Consider the following 23,847-nt stretch of genomic DNA (forward strand, 5'->3'; position numbering starts at 1 on the left):
CTTACTCTTTTGACAGGAGTTCCTCATACTCACCCCCTCTACTTACACAGTCAGAAAACACTGATGTCCTGTTCTTATTTGTATATGCCGACCACACTCCTGCCACAGGGCCTTCACACATACCTGAGAAGCATTTCCCATACACATGGACAGGACTAGCTCCCTAGCCTCCTATACCTGCTTTATAGGCTATGGCTGGACGGACAAAGCTACTTTGTATACATTTACTAACCTTTCAGTATGTGTGTGTGTGTGTCCCGTTAACATGGGAAGAACATGTTAGAAGGCATTTAGTGAAAATCTAAACCTATAGGTTCCTATATCAGTGGGAAACCAATGGTGATTCAGTCCACTTACAAATTCAGTTCTGCGTTTGATAATAAGTCCTTTTGCTGGGCAGTGGTGGCACATGCCTTTAATCCCAATACTCACGAGGCAAGCCTGGTCTACAAAGTGAGTTCCAGGACAGCCAGGGATACACAGAGAAACCCTGTCCTGAAAAACCACACACACACACACACACACACACACACACACACACACACACACACACAATGCTGCTATGTGGAAAATATAGAAATATGATAATCATTCACCTTTTGCTTTTTATTGCTTGAAATCAGTGACTTACTTTGTTAATAATCACGCTATTTATTTATTTAAAATCCTCAGGGCTGGGGAATAAAACCTTAGGGCCCCATTTATGAGGATGTTCTACCTCTGGACTACACCTTACCCAAGTCATGACTATTTTTTTTTTATTACAAGTGATTCTTACGAGGACAGTGAGACAGCTAAGCCCCTACAGGGTACTTGTGGGACAATGCCATTCATTTGAGCTCAACCGCCAGGACCCAGATAAAGATGGAAGGACAGAGCTGATGTCACACAGCCGCCCTTTGATTGAGTGCCAGCACACACAAACACTAATCATTTTTTAAAATTGATTTAAAATAATAACCCTACCGGGAGATGGTGACACACACCTTTAATCCCAGCTCTTAGGAAGCAGAGGCAGGTGGATCTCTAAGTTTGAGGTCAGCCTGGTCTACAGAGTGAGTTCCAGGACAGCCAGGGCTACAAAGAGAAACCCTGTCTTGAAAAAACAAACAAAACAAAACAAGAACAAACCAATCCCAATTGATTTTGATGGAATGCTGGCATCTACAAAACTTAATTCAGTCATGTCTCCTTAAAAACAACATGAAAAATCTTTTCTGTTTTGTTTTTTCTATATACTCTAGGTGACACAGAATTTGATATGCAGACCAGGCTAGTCTAAAAACTCAGAGATTTGCCTGCCTCTGCCTCTTGAATGCTGGCATTATAGGTATGCATCAGTGTCAACAGGCTAGGCTCAAAAAATATATTTGTTTTTTTTTTTTTTTGGTGTGGTGGATTATAAAGTACTTTAGGCAGATTTTCCCTCAAAACAGTCATAGATGGAGCAATTTGTTCTGGGTGAGGGACTCCACCCTTTTTGGATTTAGATAAAGAAGTTCTCTAAATTATTTAACACACCATTACTCAGACTGGAGTATTTAATGAAGACACTGTTGACGTGATGTGAGAATTTTTGAATGAGGTAACAGTAAGAGCCAAACAAAACAACTCTTACATTGAGCAATTGTCCTCTTCTCTTACATTTGGCTATGAGAAAGATATGGGAGGGGCCAGCTTATACCATGAAGTTAGACTCGGTTTGCCAGTCACATAGTTGCTCTGTGGCTAGGAAGAAGTCTTTCATGGAAAGTTTGTAAGGCAGGTTGTGACTCTGAGGTCTGTTTGGGGTTGAGTCCCCTGGAGTGAGACTCTTTTGCAAACTAGACCAGTGAGTAAGCCCGGAGGAAGGCAGATTACGTCTCCTTTCTGCCCCAGGGTCGAAGGGACGACGCAGGAACAATTTCTTTTCCCTCTCTTAACCTTAAAACTTCAAAACCTCTTTCCCTTCACGGTCTCTGCAAGGAAATTAATAGGATTTAAGTCACCCCCATCACACTAAGGTGAAAGCGACCCTCAGATGACCCGAAGCAAAGAAAATGTCGCGTTTTAAAAGTTTAGCTGATTGCAAGGACTTTTTTTTTTTTTCTCAAAGGGAAACGGAGTGTGGGTGAACGGAGAGATCTACTTGTCACCACAATTTAACTCGTCCTTTGTAGGTGGCCGTGTAAGGGCCGCCTGTGGAAGGCGACGTTTACAAAGTACACTTAACTAAAAGTATTGGATTGTCCTGTGATTATGGACTTCGTCTGTTCTCTAAAATCTGAACTTTAGCCATTCACATTTGGGAAGCGCTTTCGCCACGGGGAGGCGGGAAAGAGGAGAGACCGAAGTTCAACCAGAGAGGATGTTTTATTTCGAATAAGCACAACCCAGTTGCTCTTTCCCCACCCACCTCGGCTAACTTATAACGGTCAGGGAGGGGCTAGCCTCACGTCCGTAGGTCTCCGGTCTCCACCAAGCACGAGCCCAATGAAGAGAGTGGCAAAAGTTCTCCGCTGTATTCCCGCCCTCTCCAAAAGTTCCAGTCGCGGGGACAGGAGGGTCACTGAGGAATTTGCAATTTCCGGGAGGTAGCAGCGGTGGCACTCGAACCCTACAACCCCCACGCCGGGAGCCGCTGCTAGGCCGGAGGGGCGTGGTTAGGGGAACGGGGGCGGAGCCCCACCTGCGCGCGCGGAGCTGGGTTGGGCTGCGCAGCAGCCACGGCCAGTGAGGGCGGGACCTGGGCGGGGCTTTGGCTGTCAAGGGGCGGGGCCCGTGGTGGGCTTGGTGGGGGTCTTGGCTGCCCGGGGGCGGGGCGTGGAGGGGGCGGGGTCATGGCTCACCAGAGCCGGGAGGCGCAGGGAGAGGGCGGGGGAGCCCGCGGGAGGGGATCAGGCGGCGTCTTGAGCGGCGGCCGCAGCTGCAGCAGGACTGCCGGCCGGCGGCTCGGGGCCGCGCGCCGGGAACCTCGCGGGGCGGGCGGGCGCCGCACCTCGGCCTGGCCGCCTGCGCCTCGGGGAGGCCCCCGCGCGCGTCGGGACCAGCAGCATGAGCAGCGGCTACAGCAGCCTCGAGGAGGACGCGGAGGACTTTTTCTTCACCGCCAGGACCTCCTTCTTCAGGAGAGCGCCTCCGGGCAAGTCCCGTTCGGGTCAGCCGGTGAGTGGCTTGCGCGGGGTCCCGGCTCCACGTGTCTAACCCTCCCCCCTCCCGCCCCCGCGCTGGTCGATGCTCGCCTGCGGGGTGCAGAGGGTGACCTCTGCCCTTTCGGACCCTGAAAAGTGCTGGAAGCCTGTACAGTGGGCGTGGGGCGCCCGCGGCGAGGGAAGGAGGTGGAAGGGCAAGGAGCCAGATGGCCTGGGCCGCTCTGCCGGGGGACGCGGGCTGCGGGATGGCTCCTTCGGCCACCCTCAGGGGCAATGGCCGAGTCCCCGCGCCGTCCTGGCTACAGTCCGCCCGATTGGCCATGAGTGGCTTGAGGGCACGCATTGGCCCGGGGTCACCGAGCAGCCCCCGCTATGGGCAAGCTGTGGGGCAAGGGGACCGGGCGATCGTCGGGGCTTGCTAAAGTCAAGATCGCGTTTCCCGTCAGGTCCAGTTTGCGGGTGCTGCGGACGTCCTAGGTAGATTTAGCTCCAGAGGGTTGAGCTTTACGCCGGTTTCTTCCTTTTTTGGAGGAAGGGTGCCGTGGGAAGCGTGGCTTGGGAAAAGACAGTACGGGAACTTGTGCCAGTTTCGCAGATCGTCACAGTGATTATTTTCGGGGCACTTTGACCCGACTTGTAAGGTCGGCGCTTGAACCCGTGGCCTTCTGGCCCTGGAAGCCGCACCAAGGAGCCTGGCTAGTTCGGCCATGCTCTCTCATCAGATTTAGAGACTGCAACGGAACAAACTTGTTGCTCCTAAAACACAACAGGCTCGCACCGGAGGTTTCTTCTATTAGAGCTCTGGAAATGAAAAACAAGAGAAACCAATCGTTGAGGGGCCCAGTCATGGTGGGGGTTTTGGTGGAGAGGCCCAGGTTGTCCTTGCCAACCCTTTTAAGTTTAATAGAGTAATTTTTGAAGTAAAATTTTAAGATTTGGAAGTTCTAGTCTTTTTAGTGTATTAAATTTCCAAGCTAAAAGGAAGAAGGAGAAGGAGGGCGGGGAAGGGGGGAGAGTGAAGTCAAGTGCCCATATGCCTACCAACAGCTTAGCCCCTAGAGATTGGAGTGGGTGCTACAGGGCTTTAGCCTCAGATTTAAGGTTGCTCCGTTTACTCGGGCTATCTTTTATTTCCAGAATGTGCTAATGGCATTAATTTGGAAGTCTAAGGCACCCCCTGCCCGGCCTACCCTACCCCTGTGGGTCAGAGAGAGAAATGCTTTTCTTCCTGCCTTCTCCGCCTTGTTTTTCTCTTCGTGGTTGGTCTTTATTTCCCTTACCTCTCTGCATTTTCTCCTCCACTGAAGAGCTTGCGTACTAGTTTGAAGTGTGATCCTGAGGTGACTAGCAATTTCCAGAAAACTAGAGGGTTCTTGAATTCTACAGGTGTGAGATTCTCCTCCCCAAGGGCCAGCTGGAATGTTGTGGTTGGAGTTAAGTTTGAGAATCCTAACCTGCTCTTAAAAAAGTTGGAGCAGTGGACCTGGGCATGTAGATCCGGTGGTAGAGAGCCTGCCTAGTGCTCACTGCATAATCTGGGTGGTGGTGGTGGTTCACCAAAGTGTGTGTGTGTGTGTGTGTGTGTGTGTGAGAGAGAGAGAGAGAGAGAGAGAGAATGTGTGTAAAGGCAGGAAGATAAGCAATCAAGGTCATCATCCAAAACACACACACACACACACAGAGCCCCAGTAGCATTTCTTTCTAGGATTATATACAGTTAGCCAGTTCAGATTATATGCATTCACTTATGTAATAGTCATCTAACTGTGTGTATGTGCATATGTGTATATATCTCACACTGTTTATTGAGCGTTGATAAGAGTATGTAAGACCCGGGTTGAAAGAGCCGCTTTCTGGGTTGAGCAGTTCACGGTGTATATTTTGAAGCTCCGTTGCCTGTTTATTCCATCTGGTGTAGCTTATGCGTGGTGCTATTGTAGCAGTTGTTTGATAGTTAAAGGAAGGGTTCTTGTTGGAAAAGGGTTCTGAAGCCTGAATTAGTTAATTTTAATTAGTTCATTCAGGGATTTATTTTGAGACAGTGTCTCTCTATAGACACAGCCTTGACTGTCCTGGAACTCACTCTGTAGCCCAGGCTGGCCTCGAACTCAGAGATCCGCCTGCCTCTGTTTTCTGATTGCTGGGATTAAAGTCATGTGCCACCACGCCTGTCTGGACCCTGAATTTCAGTAGGCATTTTGTTTTATTTAAAGAAGTGACTGTATCTTAAGTTCCTGCTTATGATTACGGGGGTAAAATGAACACTTCTCACATACCCAGTGCCTCTAGAAAGGTGGGGAGAGCCGTTGCCATAAGGATCTATTTATTCTTGAGAGCAGTAATCCCCCCCCACCCCTTATGTTGTACCACCTGTTGGAAGAACTACCAAGTATAGTTTCTGGAACTCTTGCACATAGTCAAAGAAAGCAAGAAGTCTCTGTCTGGTGAATACTGGATGAGGAGAAGGGAGTGTGTTGGGGAGGGTCGGGTGTAGACATTTTCTTTCTTCTCTTGCCAGGCAGGGAAACATGATCCAACTTCTTTCTATCCCCCGACGGTAATGAAAAGAGACATAAAGAAGATGGTGTCATTTATTTTCATTTTGTCTTGTACCCTGTTCTTCTTAAAAAAGAAAAAAAAAAGGATTGAAGATCTGCGTGGAAAAGACTGGCCTTTTAGGGGTGCCCTTGCCCCTCCCCACCTGTACCAGCCCTCGGCTCAGCAGTGGCTCAGTGAATACTGGTTGAATGAATGACTGATTTCCTGGCTTGATGATATGTCCGGTTCCCTGAGAGCCCTCTGAAGCACTGATCTTAGGAGAGGAGAGGATTGTCAAGTGGTTGTCTGAGGCCCTCACTCAGACGCCAGGAAGACTGGAGCGTGGATCTCCAAATTCAGATTCCATTTTCATTCTTAGCAAAAAGATAACTTAAAATTCCATTTTCCCTTGTAAATATGGATGTGTATGTATCAAGAGTTTCTCAGAAGTTTGACTCATTCTCGCACATAATGCTGGTACAGCGCTCTCAATTCTTGTTTGTGGAGTCACCGTGCTTCAGAGGATCCACCTAGGGCTGGAGAGGTGGCTCAGAGCTTAAGAGCATTTGACTGCTCTTCCAGAGGTCTTGATTTCAATTCCCAGCCACCACATGGTGGCTCACACCATTTATGAGATCTGATGCCTTCTTCCGGCCTTCATGCAAGCATGCAGACAGGACACTGTAAACAAAATAAATAAATAAATCTTTAAAAACAAAAAAGTCAGCTGGGTGGTGATGGTGCATGTTTTTAGTCCCAGTACTTGGGAGGCAGAGGCAGGTGGATCTCTGTGAGTCTGAGACCAACCTGGTCTACAACAGCTAGTTCCAGGACAGGTTGAAAAGCTACAGAGAACCCTGTCTCGAAAAACCAGTAAAAAAGTCTGGGTGGCCACACCTTTAGTCCTGGTGGGCGGAGGCAGGTGGAGGCCAACCTGGGGCAGCCTGGTCTACTGAGTGAGTTCCAGGGATGTCAAAGATACACAGAGAAACCCTGTTCGAAAAACCAAAAAAGAAGAAGAAGAAAAAAGACCCACCTATTCTTAGTTTTAAGCAGAACCAAAAATGTCCACAGCTCTGTAGTTACTAAAATCAAATGGCCTTGAGATATAGAACACAGTCTTGGCCTAAAACTATTAATATGAATTAGTTAAACTTAGATGCTTTTTTTTTTTTTTGGACAGTTTCACAAAGTCCTTGCTGGCCTTCAACTCTCCGTGTAGCTAAGGATGATCTTGAACTTTGTGATTTTGTGATTCTCCCGTCTTCACAAGAGTGTTAGGAGTCCTGCTTAATTTTCTGTGGTGCTGGAGACCAAGCCCCAGGGCTCAGAACACCTAGATAAGCACTCTAGTATAGAACCCCTTCCCAGCCCTCGTCTTCCTGTCTAGCTGAAGGGGTCCCCTTTCTTCCAAAGCCCTTGTAGTTAGTGGAATAAGGAACTCTGTTTCAGCTTTGGAAGTGGAAGAGCCCTGACTTCTCCAGAAACATGAGAGGACTTTGTGTACCACCCACATTAACTTTGGAAAGTTACGCTGGAGAGTGGTCAAGGCGAGCCTGCGCTATGCCACAGGAGCCGCGGTTGGCTTCCTCCACTGGCTCCTTAGTCTTCTGTCGTTGTTCTGTGGCTATCTCGTTATGTTTTATTAGATGGCTCACTTTCTTAAATTTTATTATTTTTTAATTTTTAATTTTTAAGCATGGTGTATCGGTGCTTTGCCTGCGTGTATGTCTGCATCAGTGTCTGTAGAGGTCAGAACAAGGCATTGGATTCCCTGGAACTGGAGTTACAGTTGGTTATGAGTTGTCATGTGGGTGCTGGGAACAGAACCTTGGTCCTCTGGAACAGCAGCCAGTGCTCTTCCCTCTGAGCCACCTCTCCAGCCTCTGCAACTCCCTTTGTTAGTGTTTCCTCTGAAAGTTTTGGTCACTTGGGCAAAAGAATGGTGGTTTATAATATTAGCAGTATTTCAGCCATACTAATTTTAATCCTTTGTAACTGAATACAAGTATTCCCACCAGCAGTCTTTTTTTTTTAAAAGTTTCATTGTATTTTATGTGTTTGAGTGTTTGGTCTGCAAGTATTTGGATCCTGCATACATGCTTGTTGTCTGCAGAGGCCAGAAGGAGTCATATCCCCTGGAACTAGAGTTATCATCGTCTTGGACCCACTAAGTAACTGCTGGGAATTGAACCTGGGTCCTGGTAGAGCAACTGATGCTCTTTGCTGCTGAGCCAACCCCCCCAGCAGTTTTGCTCGGTGTGAGCCATTTGCACATCTTGCCTTCATGACTGTTCTTAGAGTCTTAATCCATTGGGCTTTTGTGACCGCGTCAGCAGAATTCAGAACGGCATATTTCTCTAACTGCGTTTCAAAAGGAAATCCGTCCCCAGCCTTCTGTAGCCTCGTCTGAGCAGTATACTCTGGCGTTTTCTTCTTTTGGCAAACATGCAAGATTTGGAATTATTTGGAAGCAGTGACAAAAAACATTTATGAAAAGAAAGACTAAAAATATCCAATAGTGTGGTTATTCTTTTTAGACTTCCTTTGGCAGCCAGTGCCTGTCATATTGTGACCATTATTTTTCTAATGGGGAAGAAAAAGTGAGGCCGACCCCCATCCTTCCTATTGGGGTCTGGTCCCCAGCTCTTGGCCTTGCTTCTCCCTCCCTGGCATAAGTAGCTGCCTTTTGAGAAAGGCCACACTTGGAGGCTTGAGGCCATTTATTTGCTAGCCTTGGGGCCCCTTTTCAGAAACCATCGTGGAAAACTAGAGTGTGTAAATGGCTAGTTGTATTGTTTATGGTGTTCGTGTGATGGCAAACACACCCACTCTGCAAAGGGTTCTTTCTTTACACTCTGGCTCCTTCGAAAAATCGTCTTGCAGTTGACTACGGAGGTGGAGAAAGATCCGGCAACAGGGCAAGGCTTCCGAAGTCAAGCAGGCGATGAATCTATGTTCTCTCTTGGTGTGTTGGTTGCATTGCAGACGTCACTATAGCCTTGCTTCTGCTCACACACCCTGAGCAGTATGCACAGTGCATGTTGACACACAGCACCAACAGATGCTGGCTGAAGTGCCTCATGCAGGTTTGAGTTTGTTATATGTTTGGAACTACGGTGTTCTGGCTGAATACATACTTTTGCTTGCCATTTTGTGCTGTTGTGTGTGTGTGGATTGGCATTTGGAGCATCCCCAGCCTCGATGATTATAAAATCGAATATTGGCCAACTCTGAAAAACGTTGAAGATGCGATGTCTGTCATTATCAGATAGCCAGTTAGTCAAGTTGTAATTCATTATGTGCAAATAGACAAGCATAACTATCTTTTAGTATGCAAATTAGCCTATATATAAAAATTTACACTCAAGACAAAAGCAAATTTGTATACTAAATAGTTAGGCTTGTCTTGTAGTAAAAATTTAAATATATATACACACACACTAAAGAGTTGTAAAATAAATTTCCTTAAGATAATTTTTACACGTATTCTGTGTGTGTATCCGTGTATGTATGTGTGTTTGTATCATGGTGCTCGTGTAAGGGTCAAAGGACAACTTGTTGGGAGTTGGTTTCCTTTTTCCACTGTGTGGACCCCGGAGGTAAAATTCACATCATAAGCTTGGTGGCAGAAGCCTTCGCCTGCTGGGCCACCTCATCCATTTTATTGAGAGTGGGTTCTTCATAACTCAGGCAGGCTCAGATTCGTAACACAGCGGATGTATCTGATGATAACCTTTAACTTCAGGTTTGGATGCTGGCGATGAAATGAGTTTCATACATGCCAGGTAAGCACTCTACGGACTGAGCTACGTCTCCAGTTCCTAAAATAAATATCTTCATGATTTGTCATCAGTCATGTTTGGTTTGTGTGCCTGTTTTATATACCTTTAACCCCAAGTCAAGTTAGAAGTTCCTCTGAGGAAAAGGGAACTTGGCTGGGAAAAGTTTAAGTATCTCTGACGCTAATGCCTGTCAGAGGAATTGGCAGGAAGTTCGAGTTCTTGGGGCTAAGCAGGCATGACTTGTGAGGCCCAGCCTGTTTCTCACCACCCGATGTTTTTGAGGCTGGCACACTCTACACTGCTGTCTTTGAACTCCTGGACTCATGCCTTCCTCCAGCCTTAGCCTTCTCGTGCCTGGACTTAGGCACACCCGAAACTCCTTGCTTTTAACTTCCTGTTTGAAGCAAGCTGATCGCTGCTTTGTGTACTCATTTAGTGAATGATTTATGCAGTCATCTTTCAAGATAGAAAGCTATAGGCAGAGTGGATCAGATTTCTGATTAGCCGGCCAAAATATAAACCACAGGCAACAGCTTCCTCTCCTTTCCCTAGCCCTCCTGCCCCCTCCTTTCCTGTGTCTTTTTGACTGAGTCTCATTGTAGCTCGCATTGATCACCAGCCTGCTTTGCGGCTGAGAATCACCCTTGAACTTCCAGCCTCTGCAAGTGTGCACTCCGCGCCCTTGTGGGGTCCCGGGGATCTAACTAGGGGCCTTGTGTGAACTTGGCAAGCACTCTATCTGCTGAGCTGTATCTCCAGCCTGGGTATTTTTTATTTTTCTTAGTCTAGTTAACTCTGACTTGGCTGTCAGTAGCTGGTGAAATGGCTTTTATTTCCTCCCCGCCCCAGACAGGATTTCTCTGTGTAGCCCTGGCTGTCCTGGAACTCACTCTGTAGACCAGGCTGGCCTGGTACTTGCTAGGTAGACCAGGCTGGCCTCGAACTCGCAGACACTTGCCTGCGCCTCTCAAGTGCTGGTGTGCACCAACATGCACAGCAAAAAAAGTTTTGTTTTTTTTTTAAAGTTTTTGATGGAGTAGGTCAGCTGTGCTCTTGACTAAAGTACAGGGTGTTGGAGCCTGTCATACATGACTGAAGCTTGAGATATATGTGAAAAATATATGTCAGAACTGGCTCGTAGGAACAAGTGACCCTTCCAAAGGTGTTTGACCTCTTGTAGTTACCAAGCCCATAAAATGTGGCTGTCCTGGTGCTGGAGAGATGGCTCAGGGATTAAAAGCACTGGTTGTTCTTCCAGTGGACCTGGGTTCAATTCCCAGCACCCACATGGCAGCTCACAACTTTCTGTAGCTCCAGTTCCAGGGGATCTGACATCCTCACACCAATGCACATAAGATAAATTTAGATAAGTTAAAAAATGTGCGACCTGAATTGAAATGTACTGTACATAAAAAACTACTCACCAGATTTTAAAGATTTAACTATAAAAGAGAATAAAAGACGCAAGACAGTAGTTTTTAAAAATATGGTGAAATGTTAGAATATGAATATGAAATACGCTACATGCTCTCTCGGCAGATTCATCTGCAAAAATCATTTTAGTTGGACCCCTCCTGAATGAAATCATACCACAGTTCATGCGTAGTTCATGCGACTTACATGTCCTGTGTGTGGAATGTGAAATAGTTACACATCAAAACGACAGTGTTTTAGGTATATTGGCCTAAATTAATTTTACCTATTTTTTAAAAAGGACTGTTTAAAAGTTGTTTGTTTAGAGAGAGATCTTTCACTAAGTAGACCAGGCTGGCCTTGAAACTACAGCGATCTGTCTGCCTGCATCTTGCTGCAGGGTTCTGGAATTTAAAGGTGTGTGTGTCTGTCTGTGAGCACAAATGCCAAGGTCAAAGGCCAGCTTGTCAGAGCCCATTCTTACTTTCCACAGTCAGTGTGGGGAATCGAACTCTGGTCCTCACGCTTGGCTGCAAGCCCCTTTTTACCATCCTCACCTCGTTTTCAACACCTGGAAACTCTAAGGGTATGCATATGGCTTGCATTAGATTTCCGTGGGAAGCAGAGTTCAACTCTTCATCTGGGTGGCTGTGGCTTGGGTGGGGGTGGGGTTGGGGGCTACCAGCCGGGCATGCTGGGAAGAGTTTTGTCTTTGAAGGGGGCTTGCTCACTGCTGAGGGGAATAGTTCCATTTTGGCCTGCCTTGAGTCATGCATACCAGCATTTCGAGGTTATGAAACTTGTATGTGGGGAACACCCCCCCCCCCCCAACACACACACACGTGAGCTAATTGGATAAAAATGGCCCGAATGGCCTTACACATGTAAGTCTGTGTTCAGTTTACAGAGAGAATGGGACTCGTTACTTCAGAGTATTAGAGCGGAGAGCTTAATATGTATTTTATGGGCTGTAATTGCTAACTGCTGCTCCGCGGTCCAGTCGGCTAAGAATAGTTTACTAATTAGATTTTGCAGCGCTCAAGTTCTTTCCCCAGTTACTAAACACAGGGAGACAATGAGTAGAGGGAAAAGGATGAATCTGGAAACCGGAGACCAGAGAAGGGGTGTCTTAGATCTTAGCTTTAACAGACTTGGGGCGGGTGATGGGCAGGCTAGAGAGAGACAGAGATCGGGGAGGGTAGTTTTCTAAATTCATTTTCCAACTGTTGACTGCGTGCTAGGCTGGGTCTTAGGGATTCAGGGAGAACAAAACCAGTGGGTTTTGGGGCTCAGTTACTAGTCTCTGTAGACCGTCTTAGTGACAGCTCGTCTAGGGACAATCATCTGCTCCTGGATTGATCTGTTTGTGACATAGTTGGGTTAGCTTAATGTCTTCAAGGCTCATCACCCACATTGTAGATGCCTCAGGATTCCCTTCCCCTTTCGGGGTGAATAATAATGTCTGCATGTACATGCCATTCTTTACACACATGTGTTACTAGAGCCTTTGAGTGGACGTGCAGTGCGGATATCAGTGAGAGGCCCTGCTTGTAATTCATGGGCGTGCCCACCCGGAAATACTATTATTTAGCAGATATCACTTGTAATTCAACTTTTTACACCTTTTTGTAGACTTAAACTGACATTTAGTAAATCTTGTCACTTAAATAGAAAATTCTGGGATATTTCTGATGATTTTAGTTTTCATTTGATGTCTACATTGTAGTCTATTAAATAGATACTATTCTCTGTTTATTGGAAAGTATGTCTATAACAGCACTTTACGGAAGAAGTACAAAGCTCAGGCGTTAGGCCTCTGTGAGGCAGACTCTGTGCCAATGTGTGGTTTCCCCAGCCTCAACATTTGGTGATTATAATTTTTATATACCAGTCATTTTGAGTGTGAAAGTTTTCCATTAAGGATTCATCTTTTTAAGCACACAAACGTAAAATGGGTCTGAGAGTACGAGGGGACCCTTCGGTGGCTGCAGCTCTCTGCACTGCCTTGGCCTCTCTTAGTTCCTTTAACCTGATTGGTGACTCTCTTATATGGAGTCATCAAAGCAGGGAAAAGATTCAGCTGGGGTGGCCTGGAGCATCAACACTGGGGTGAAAAGAGGGAACAGGATTTCAAGGACAGCCCGTGCTGCGGAGAGCCATCCTGTCCAACAACTGTCGCAGTGAGAAGCTTGGAGTGTTTTGTTCTCATTTGGTTTCTAGTTCTTTAATTAACAGGGACTTTACTATTTTTCTGTTTCGGATCTTCTTTCTGGGTAAGCTTGGCTTCACCCACGACCTCTGGCCTTTCGTCTGTGAGGCTGGTGAAATCTCCAGTCTTGATCTGTCGGTGTGGTAGTTCCCCTTTTCCGTGGCTGAACTTCAGGCTATGTGCTTTGGTTTTTCAACCTTACCCTGTAGTAGAGGGACATTCCATACTTCGGGGCCTTGAAAGACGTGAGATTGAGCTGCAGGCTGATATCACTGCTATTGAGAGCTTCTGGAATGGTTGTGGCTCTTGTTACCACACGCGTAGGACCGGCCTTGCCAAGAAGGCGGAGCCAGGACTAAAAAGAGTGGGGAACCGGTTGAAGGTGGTTCCTTCACGAATTTTGTCTCAAAATTTTGTCAAAAATTCCAACAAATATGGGTCAGATTCTCACCCACCTTGTAGGATTCAGGGAAGCCAAAGTCATCTCATTAAATAGACTAGGCTGTTAGAAAACGGTTAAGACCGGAGAGGTGGCTCAGTGGCTAAGAGCACTAGCTGTTCTTCCAGAGGACCCAAGTTCAATTCCCAGCACCCACATGGCAACTCACAACTGTTTGTAACTCCAGTTCCAGGGGATCTGACACCTTCACACCAATGCACATAAAATAAATTTAAATTATAAAGAAAAAGAAAAGAAAAGGGATGATAGAAACCCACCCAGCCGGGAGAATTGCAGTGTTTGCCTCTAGGTCTCTGGGCTGACAGAGTCACAGTTACAGAGGAGCCCAGCTTTGCTGTTCACTCAAGTTGGTGTTCTGTAGAAAATTACTGTAACTCTCTTCTACTCGGATGTAACCTTTCTTTCGGCGTTTTTTTATTTTTTAATGAGCTAAATGAGCATTTTAAAGAGTGAATGCCAAGCAGTGTCCATGCCTGTCTTGAATCCTAGCACTTGGGAGGCAGAGGCAGCATGAACTCTGTGAGTTCGAGGCTAGCCTGGTCTATAAAGTGAGGTCCAGGACAGCTCGGCCTGTTACAATAAGATACCGAATAAATAACTAAATAAATATAATAACAAGAGTTACTGCTTGGTGTTATGGTAGATTGCAAGGCAGTCCCGAGTCTCCTTTTCCCTGTTTGCCAGCCTAGTTGTGGTGTTTACCTGCGCAGGATCCAGCTTTCCAAACAGGAGAAAACTTTGGGACTTGCATAGGAAAAGCTTGCCATTGTGATTTGCAGTTAGTGGAGCAATTAAAGTTGATGTGATTTGATTGTTCGTGAGAGAAGCAAGCCAACAGGGGCTTTACGGCTTCAAGATGTCAGCAGATGCAGGTTCCATGGCATGCAAGGAGTGAATTCAGGGAAACTGGAGCACCGTGAGTAATTTCCCAGCTGTGGGAAAATGTAAATATTATGTACATGGTTAGAGAAACAATAACAGTACTTTTGTCCTTTTCAGGTCTGCCCCCGTTTGTTTAAACAGACTTGCTGATTGCTCTTCCTCGGGCCAGTCTTCCTTTGGGGGGAAGGCTCTGCCTTTCAGTTTTCTGAAGTTTGAGGGTTGCTTTCTTGTCTTTCCTCTCACCGCCCGTGATCATGGCGCACAATCACTTAGCTCGAAACTGTCATGCTCAGTTTGATCCTTGGTCTCTGCTAGGGGGCATTTGATTTTAATTATTATTTTGTGGATGGCATTTTGCCTGTGTGTATGTTCGTGCATTACGTGTGTGTACCTCAGAGGTCATGAGAGCGTATTGTATCCTCTGGGACTGGAGTTGCTGGTTGTTGTGAACCTCCATGTGGGTGCTGGGAGTGGAACCCAGGCCCTCCCTAAGAGCAGCCAGTGCTCCCAACCACTGAGCCATCTCTCCAACCCAGTAGTTCTCAATCTTCCTAATCTCGTGACCCTTTAACGAAGTTCCTCGTGACACCACCCCATGCTACTCCATGATTGTAATTTTGCTCCTGTTAGGAATCAAAATGTAGATATGTGTTGTGTAGAGTAGCTGATATGTTACCTCCAAAGGGGTCAAGACCCACAGGTTGAGAACCAGTGCCCAAGCCCCTTCCTTAATCATTCTTGCCAGTTGGAGAGAATTTGGAGGGAGGCTATTTAGGGTAAGAAATGCTTTTCTAAAGGTAAGCCATCAGCTTCAGACCCTTTCCTGATGGAGGGAGCTCAGTTTCTGTGTTGTTTATTTATTTATTCTTTGTGTACACACACAGTTGAGTCTGTGTGGCCGTCAGAGGACAACTCAATGGGAATCGGTTCTTCCTTCTACTGTGTGGGTCCTGGGATCTTGCTCAGGCTTTTTTTTGTTTTGTTTTGTTTTGAGACAGGGTTTCTCTGTAGCTTAAGAGGTTGTCCTGGAACTAGCTCTTGTAGACCAGGCTGGTCTCGAACTCACAGAGATTCACCTACCTCTGCCTCCCGAGTGCTGGGATTAAAGGCGTGCGCCACCACCTCCCGGCTTGCTCAGGCTTTTAAAAGCGAGGTAAACAGCCAGGAGGGGGTGGCACAGGCCTTTAATCCCAGCACTCTGGAGGCAGATGCAGGCGGATCTCTGTGAGTTTGAGGCCAGCCTGATCTACAAGAGCTAGTTCCAAGATAGCCAGGGCTACACAAAGAAACCCTTGTCTCGAATAAACAAAACAGAACAGAACAAAACTGGGTGAACCACGCTGGGAAGGTGGACGGTGGACGGTGGAGGGTCTCTCTAAGGCTTGTTTCCTGCCTAGCCAGTCACATTGGTCAGCTCCTGGTTCAGTGAGACTATTGGTCTCAAAACAAACAAAAAAAACAAAAACTAGGTGGAGAAGTGATTGAGGAAGGCTCCTGACGTCAAACTCTAATCCTAACATGTATATGCACACACATGCACGCACATACATACGCATACATAGAAACGGGTGTGTGTGTGTGTGTGTGTGTGTGTGAGAGAGAGAGAGAGAGAGAGAGAGAGAGAGAGAGAGAGAGAGAGAGAGAGAGGGAGGGAGGGAGGAGGGGGGTGGTGGAGCCCAAGGCCTGTGCATGCAGGTCAGTACTCTCCACCATTTGTCTCCAGTTGGATATATGCTCATAAATGAAGAGTTGATTGATTAAAGCAGTTATGTATGACGCTTGGTGTTTGAAGCAGTCTAGCTGCGTGCTGTGGGCAGGTCACCACCTGCCTTTAAAGTCTGATAAATGTTAGCAATTGCTCTAAGAGATCCCACTACCTGTGATATTTTACCCCTTTAACTGAGCAGGCCAAATGGAGGAACCACTGCAGTTGAGATACATAAAATGAAACGTTACAGTCAGTCAAAGGGTGAAATGTCTTACTGTGTTAACTGACCTGCTCAGGGCTTCTCAGTGGAGTTGATGAGGGACGCCAGGCATTCCTGGAGGGTATTCAGATTTTTTAACTCTGTGTTGTCTGCCGGGTTCCAAGCTAGCCACCCTAGCTTGAGGGAAGATAATCGGTCACATAAAAGTATAGTGTTTGTCACCGAGCTGTGCCCTAGTTTAAAGTGTCAACTTCCTTTCTTGTAACTTGCAAGGCTGCAGGGTCCCAGCCGAGGAGTGCTGTTCTCTTGGTGCAAGGACAGCCGCATTTCCTCCTGTGGGCTTTCCTTTTTCCTGCAGCGGGTCACATGGTCATTGTTTGCTCACTTAGTCACTGTCTTCTTTCTGGTGACATCAGATGAGATGAGATAATGTACAGCAACTGCAAAGGGGGTGGGAGCCAAGGCTGCTACCTCCAGCAGCTGCTCAGCTGTCTCCTACCCACAGTGCCTGTTTGCAGCTCTGCTGGGCGCTTGCACAGTTTGAATGCACTTGGTTATGCTTGAATACAGACACTGAGGAAGTGCAGAGTCATGGGATCTGATGACCAACCCTGCAGAGTTCCTGTCTACTCTGGGGAGGGGCTGCGTGAGCCTTCTGGATTCTGATGTCCACCCTGGCCTCCCTTAGCGTTGCATTTGTGTTTCTTTTTTTCATTTTGGTTTTTCAAGACAGGGTTTCTCTGTGTAACAGCCCTGGCTGTCCTGGAACTCACTTTGTAGATCAGGCTAGCCTTGAACTCACAGAGATCCGCCTGCCTCTGCCTCCTGAGTGCTGGGATTAAAGGTTTGAGCCACCACTGCCTGGATGGGTTTGTGTTTCTTACCAAGAAAATTGGTTGTCTGAAATCAGCCGTATGTTAATTCTGAACATCTTCGCTAGCATGATTAATGCATAGTCTCAATTTTAGCTGTAATGTTTTTGATAAATTATAAGTGACTCACAGATAAATATTTGTTTGAGACAGGGTTTCTCTTTGTGTCCCTTGCTGTCCTAGAGCTCACTTTGTAGATCAGGCTGGCCTCGAACTCACAGAGATTGCCTGGCTTGATATCTTTCTAAGTTTAAATTTTATTTGGAGTTGATTTTGTTGTGTATGAAGAATCTTTGGAGAATTCTGGTGCATTGTTAGATGTGTCAGGGGACTTGCAAAGTTTTACATCTTCTAGACCATCCAGTTTGTGAACTTGACAAAGTCAGACCACCACTCTGGTTTATAATGCTGTAGTTGTGAGCTGATTGTTGGGGACCCATTCTGGAATACTCATCACATGAGCCAGATAGCCAGCTAGATGTAATTCGGGGTGATACATGCAAACCTAGATGGTATCTCTTGGTCGTCAGTCACTCCATATGGCCTCTTGATGCAATATGAGAGAACACAGATGTGGGATCTGTGGGACTGTTGCTATGGTAATGTGGCATCCTGTTTCATGGTGCACCTTGTGTTTTCTTTTTGTAAGGAGAAGGCTGTACACACTAAAATCACAATGAAAATATATTTAATAAGTAGACAAGCCAGCCACATAGCCACAATTATCAAGTGTTCTGTCCCTAGTGTGTGCGCTGCTTTAATGCCACTGGCTGCAGTTCACGCCCTCAGCACTACTAGGAGAGTTCACACCACAGCACTACTAGGAAAGTTCACACCGCAGCACTACTAGGGGAGTTCACACCATAGCACTACTAGGAGAGTTCACACCACAGCACTATTAGGGGAGTTCACACCACAGCACTACTAGGGGAGTTCACACCACAGCACTGCTAGGGGAGTTCACACCACAGCACCGCTAGGAGAGTTCACACCACAGCACCACTAGGGGAGTTCACACCACAGCACTACTAGGAAAGTTCACACCGCAGCACTACTAGGAGAGTTCACACCGCAGCACTACTAGGAGAGTTCACACCGCAGCACTACTAGGAGAGTTCACACCACAGCACACACCACAGCACTGCTAGGAGAGTTCACACCGCAGCACTGCTAGGAGAGTTCACACCGCAGCACTGCTAGGAGAGTTCACACCGCAGCACTGCTAGGAGAGTTCACACCGCAGCACTGCTAGGAGAGTTCACACCGCAGCACTGCTAGGAGAGTTCACACCACAGCACTACTAGGAGAGTTCACACCACAGCACTACTAGTGGAGGTGAAGTGTTGCCCTACAATGTTATTATGGAGGCTGTTACTGTCTTAGACTAGATGACTTTCAGTGTGTGTGGTGCCTGGCACGGGGACAGAGGGAGCCCTATTGGTTTTTATTTTTTATTTTTTTAGTGGCATTGCTGGGAAGGAACCTTTGTGTTGAGTGAGCGCATTAGTGAACCCCAAGTCAAATACATTTATTAGTTTACCATCTGGTTTTAATTTGGTCAAGCTTGTGTCAGAACTGTAATCAAGAAGTTGGGTTAAGGCAGTGAAACAAGTGGCTTTTTTAGTGGAGAAATAAGAAGAGAGTGCTAATAAATTCTGCGTTCTCATGGATGTGAGGGGAGACGGCAGTGCTTTGGGCTACATTGGGAGGTCCGGGTCCTAAGCCCGCTGCTTTATTGACTGTCGTGGTGCTGGGGCTACCTTGTGGGTTTCCATCTCTTCCTCAGAGGCCTGGCTAATTAATTCTTTAATGAATGTTAATTTTCTTCTGGAACTCAGTTACTGATTGGAGAGGGGTAAAAGGAACAGTCAGCATGCTTGGGGGGATTTTCTTCTTTATTCACAAATGCATGGAAGTTGGATGAAGAGAATTGGAGTTGATTAGTTGATTGTGTTTGAGAAATGAGCAGAATATGCAGGATCATCTCTTTTCTGAAAGGAGAAATGTTTTGAGAGAGATTGAAGGACTCATGGTGTACTTCATTCATCCATTTTTGGGTACCAGTAAGAAAGAGTCTCATGAAGACAAAAAGAAAACTTGATCTGGAATTCTGTGTTGCAGGAGCTACAGATACAGTCCCGAGAATGAGCCCACCAGCGGCACCATGTTGTGTTTGAGAATCCAGTGGGCTTGGGAGATAGTTTAGCTGGTAAAGTACTGGCGTGTAAGTGTAAGCATAGGGACCTCAGAGCTCAGTCCCCGCGGAAGTTTGTAAACGCCAGCTCTCGGGGAGTGGAGACTAGTGGGGCCCTGGGCTCACTGGCCGCCAGTCTCACCTAGTGATAGGGTCCAGGCTAGTGAGAGAAATAAACAAGGTGGCCCCGATCTCCTGAGGACCACCACTTGAGATAGCTCTCTGGGCTCCTCCTGCTAGTGCATAATACTCTCACACAAACGATGCACCCATGAAAACACACACGCACACACAAAGGGAACTGTCTACTTACTAAGCGTGAAGGGCAGAAGGGGTGTGGGCTGTCCACTGTGCTCCTGAACAGTGGGACTTGAGTTGGGGTGGCACGTAGGGGTGAGGAAGTGCGTTGGGGAAGGGTCAGTTTTGTTGTTCTGACATCTATGTTATCCCAACTGGCATGCGCTTACCCTGCCAGGAAGTGTTCTTTGGAATACTTTCAGCCTGAGCAGGACACGACCGCTGTTCTCATGAACCTATAGTAGCTATGGTTGCCCTCATGGGACAACCGGGGCCACCCACACCCCACCCCTCTCAGCTGAGAAGCTACTGGCGGGTGATGGCTTCTTGGTCAGGTTTACCTGACAGGTGTGGCCCCCGGCAGGATGACTGCACTGCAGTGGCTGGCCTGGCACCCACTGAGCACGCGGACAGCACAGACTAGAATGGTAGGGTATTTAAAGCAAGCATAAAAAGAGGGCCTAAGGCTGGGAGGAGTAGATGGCAAAATACGGTCGAATGGCGTGGTGTGAAGTTCTTAAAGAATTGATAAAAATGGTATTATAGTGAAAGAATCTTTTATGACTTAAAACATGACAACCACCATAGCCAGCTTTCCCCCCCTTTATCTATCTATCTATCTATCTATCTATCTATCTATCTATCTATCTATCTATCTATCTAATTTTTTTTTTAATGGGTCTGGGGATTGAGCTTAGGTTTAGGTGACTAAGCTCTCTGTCCAAGCAAGCTCTCTTTCCATTTATCTTTCTTTGACACAGAATCTTATGTATTGCAGTCTGGCCTCAAACTCTCACTCTGAAACTTGGAGTGACCTTAACATCCTGATTCTCCTGACTCCACGCCGCCGCCACCCGATTCTGGGGTTACAAGCCTAGGCCAGCACGTGCTTCTCAAGGCCCCTCTCCATCTGGAGAAAAACGGTCTGATTACACATTTAACTACTTATCTGACCTTCCTGCTGGATAGGCCATAACATCTGCGTTTTTCTGCTTCCCCCCTTTAAGTGAGGTTGCAGGTGTGACGTGAGAATGTTTGCCGAACAGCAGACTCTCTAAGTTCCCTGACATTTCCAGCAGTAGTGGGCGGCTTGGCATCTGTGCGGGATGCAGGAGATAGGTGGTTTCTGGGCCCCTGCTGCTTCCTGCTCCTTCCTCTCTGACTTAGTGTCTATACTTTCTGAATGTATGTTTTCCCCAGGACTGTGACCCTGTAGGGCTCACAGAAGAGCGTGGTTAGTGTCTTTGCCTCATGAGCACATGGCCTAGTGGAAGGTCACGGGGAGCCACTGACGGCCACAGTGGTGCTGGTGGAGGATGGTGAAGGCACCCCGGCTGACCACAGACACATGCGTGATACATTTTGGGTTTGTCAGGCCTTTGACAAGGGCACTGCTATCCTTTGCACAGGTGGTGGGTAGAAGCTGGGGTGGCTGAGCAGAGTAGGGGAAGCCATAGTCTAGCCAGGGTGACTGTCCCATTAACAGAGGTCAGAGGATGAGGACTTGATGCTGTGCTCATGGAGCTGGGTTGCGGTGAGGATGCAGGTAGGTAAGCTGGGTGGGCTCGTGTGACGGTTAGTGGTGGCGCGCTGGCCCTTTCCGTGGCAAAGGTTACTATGGCATTTCTGAAGCTCTATTTGGAGCTTTACATTGTAGATATTTGCAGGAAACCTTTGGGTCTCGAGCTTCCAGCTCAATTACCGATCACATCCATCGTCATCTGACAAATATTCGCCTGTAACACGAGTGGAAATTGTAATGACTGTTGATGGATGTCTCCTCAGCCCCAAAGAAGTTGGGCCTTTCCGAAAGCTTTGTTGTAATTAAGAGCTGTCTGTAATCAATAGGTCTTTGAAATTTGTTTCAAGGGATAGTGAATGAAGTTCTGAAGGCTGGTTATGTGTTACTGATTGTTGTTTCTCTTTTTTTGGGGGGGGGAGGTTGAGACAGGGTTTCTCTGTGAAGCCATGGCTACCCTGGAACTCTCTCTGTAAACTAGGCTGGCCTCGAACTCACACAGACCCACCCGTCTCTGCTTCCCAAGTGCTGAGATTAAAGGCGTGTACCACCACTGCCTAGCACAGATTGTTTCTTTTCCTTTCAGATTCATATAAAATTTAAAAACGGGTGCCTTCCAAAAATTAAAATACATCACACATCCCCTTATGACTCTGGGAGCCTGCAGAGCTCTGTCTGCACTGTATTCAGCTGGGTCGCTAAAAAGCCTTTCTCTTGCTGTAAGGGACTTTCCAGTGTGTGGGGAGACAGACACTGTGGACACCAGCAGCGTCCCTGTGTCTGAGTCATTCAGGCATCATTGTTGAGCAGTGGGCAGCTTGGGTGTTTGCATTTGGTTTTGGAAGGAAAGCTTCGAGACCAAGTGGGTATCTTGTGTTCCTGTACAAAAAGCACTTGTCTGTTTTGAGATGTTGTAAAGTGCCTGGAGAGCATATTGAGGGTTTTTTTCTTTTTTATTAAGCTATACATTTTTCTCTGCTCCCCTCTCTTCCTCCCATCTTCCCCCTACCCTACCTAGTGACCCCTAAACTCTCCATTTACTCAGGAGATCGTGTCCTTTTCTACTTCCCATGTAGATTAGATCCATGTATGGCTCTCTTAGTGTCCTCTTTGTTGTCTAGGTTCTCTGGGGTTGTGAACTGTAGGCTGGTTTTTCTTTGCTTTATGTCTAAAAGTCACTTATGAGTGAGTACATACTATGTTTGTCTTTCTGGGTGTGGGTTACCTCACTCAAAAAGCCTGTGGGTTTTATGAGAGACTTCGATTCATTCGTTCATGCAGTGTGCCTTGGACATCGACATTTCAAGGGGCGGGGTGATATGTGTTGACATTCTTCAGAAATACTATACCATGCATCTGGGGACAGAGACACTGCAAATCAACACTTTCCTCTTCACTCTCTTTCCATGACTTTAAATGAGATGCTTCCACTAGAGAATCCAAAATTGCAATAGAAAGGAAATGACTTGGGCACTCATCTGGTCTCAGGGTGAACTCTAGTTTTTTTAAAATCCATGCCTTGTCTTCATATTGCTTCTTCTCCTAAGCTGTTGCTCCTGTTCTGCCTTGTTCCCGAGTTTGGTTCGCATTGTTGTAGATCATCTGAGCTGCTGAACAGCACCATGAAGCTGTTTTCCTGTTGCTGCCCCTGATTATCACCTCCCACTTACTTGGCTACAATAATATTGCAGTGAGCATCTTGATGTTTCTGCTCCTGTGAGCGGTGAGCATCTGAGTTCCTGGGTTGCCTGCTCACGGAGAGGATTCTTCTTGTTTGCAGTTTCCTAGGTTCTTTTGGTTCCAGCTTCAAAAAGGAAGTTTGGCGATAAATCGCTCCTACATCAGAGGTCACGGAGTATCCCTGCAATCCAGCACTCGGAGGCTGAGGAAGGAGGATATTAATTCACTCATCCTGGGCTGTGTAGTGAAACCTTGTCTCCAGAGAAAGAAGTAAGAAGAAATGAACTAGCATGTTGGTTATTTTTTATGTCCTAAAGGAACTGTGACTATTTGGAGTTAGGGGGTCTGGTGTAGAGCAGACGATGTTACTGGGTGTCAGTGGGCTGCACCTTGACTGTGTAAAGTCCCATTTAATTTCATGCTTTTTCTGCGACCTCAGGAAATAACTAAATTCTTTCCTTGTGGGATCTTGGTGTCTTCAGACGGGACTTAGAGTGACTGTAGCTTAGTGCAGGCACAGGAAACTTGAACAAGTAACTTTTTTGTGCAGCATCTGTCTATAGCTATCTATCTATCTATTATCTCTTTCTCTTCCCTATCTATCTATCTATCTATCTATCTATCTATCTATCTATCTATCTATCTATCTAATCTATCTTTCTTTCTGTCTGTCTATCATTTTATCATCTGAGTCAGGTCTTACTTCTGGGCTGGCTAAGCATTTGCTGCTTAGCAGGGTGACCTTGAACTATCCCCCGCCCCCCTCCCATCCCCCCCCCCCCAGGGTTTCTGTGTTTAACAGCTCTGGCTGTCCTGGAACTTGGTTTTGTAGAGCCAGCTGGCCTCAAACTCACAGAGATCCACCTGCCTGCCTCTGCCTCCAGAGTGCTGGGATTAAAGGCATTGCACAGCTGCCCCCTGACGTTGAACTTCTGATCT

At 46.8% G+C, this 23,847-nt stretch overlaps 1 protein-coding gene across 1 annotated transcript in view; it reads left to right on the forward strand.

Annotated features, from left to right (window-relative positions):
- The first annotated feature begins 2,901 nt into the window (after nucleotides 1-2,901).
- Nucleotides 2,902-23,847, forward strand: part of Rassf3 (Ras association domain family member 3) — a 61,335-nt gene continuing 40,389 nt past the window's right edge. The window contains exon 1 of the mRNA XM_075954086.1: nucleotides 2,902-3,144. Within this exon, the coding sequence (XP_075810201.1) occupies nucleotides 3,034-3,144 (111 nt within the window). The 5' untranslated portion in view covers nucleotides 2,902-3,033. The remainder of the gene's footprint in view (nucleotides 3,145-23,847) is intronic.

This window comes from Microtus pennsylvanicus, chromosome 20, assembly GCF_037038515.1.
Source record: "Microtus pennsylvanicus isolate mMicPen1 chromosome 20, mMicPen1.hap1, whole genome shotgun sequence".
In the NCBI taxonomy this organism is placed as follows: domain Eukaryota; kingdom Metazoa; phylum Chordata; class Mammalia; order Rodentia; family Cricetidae; genus Microtus; species Microtus pennsylvanicus.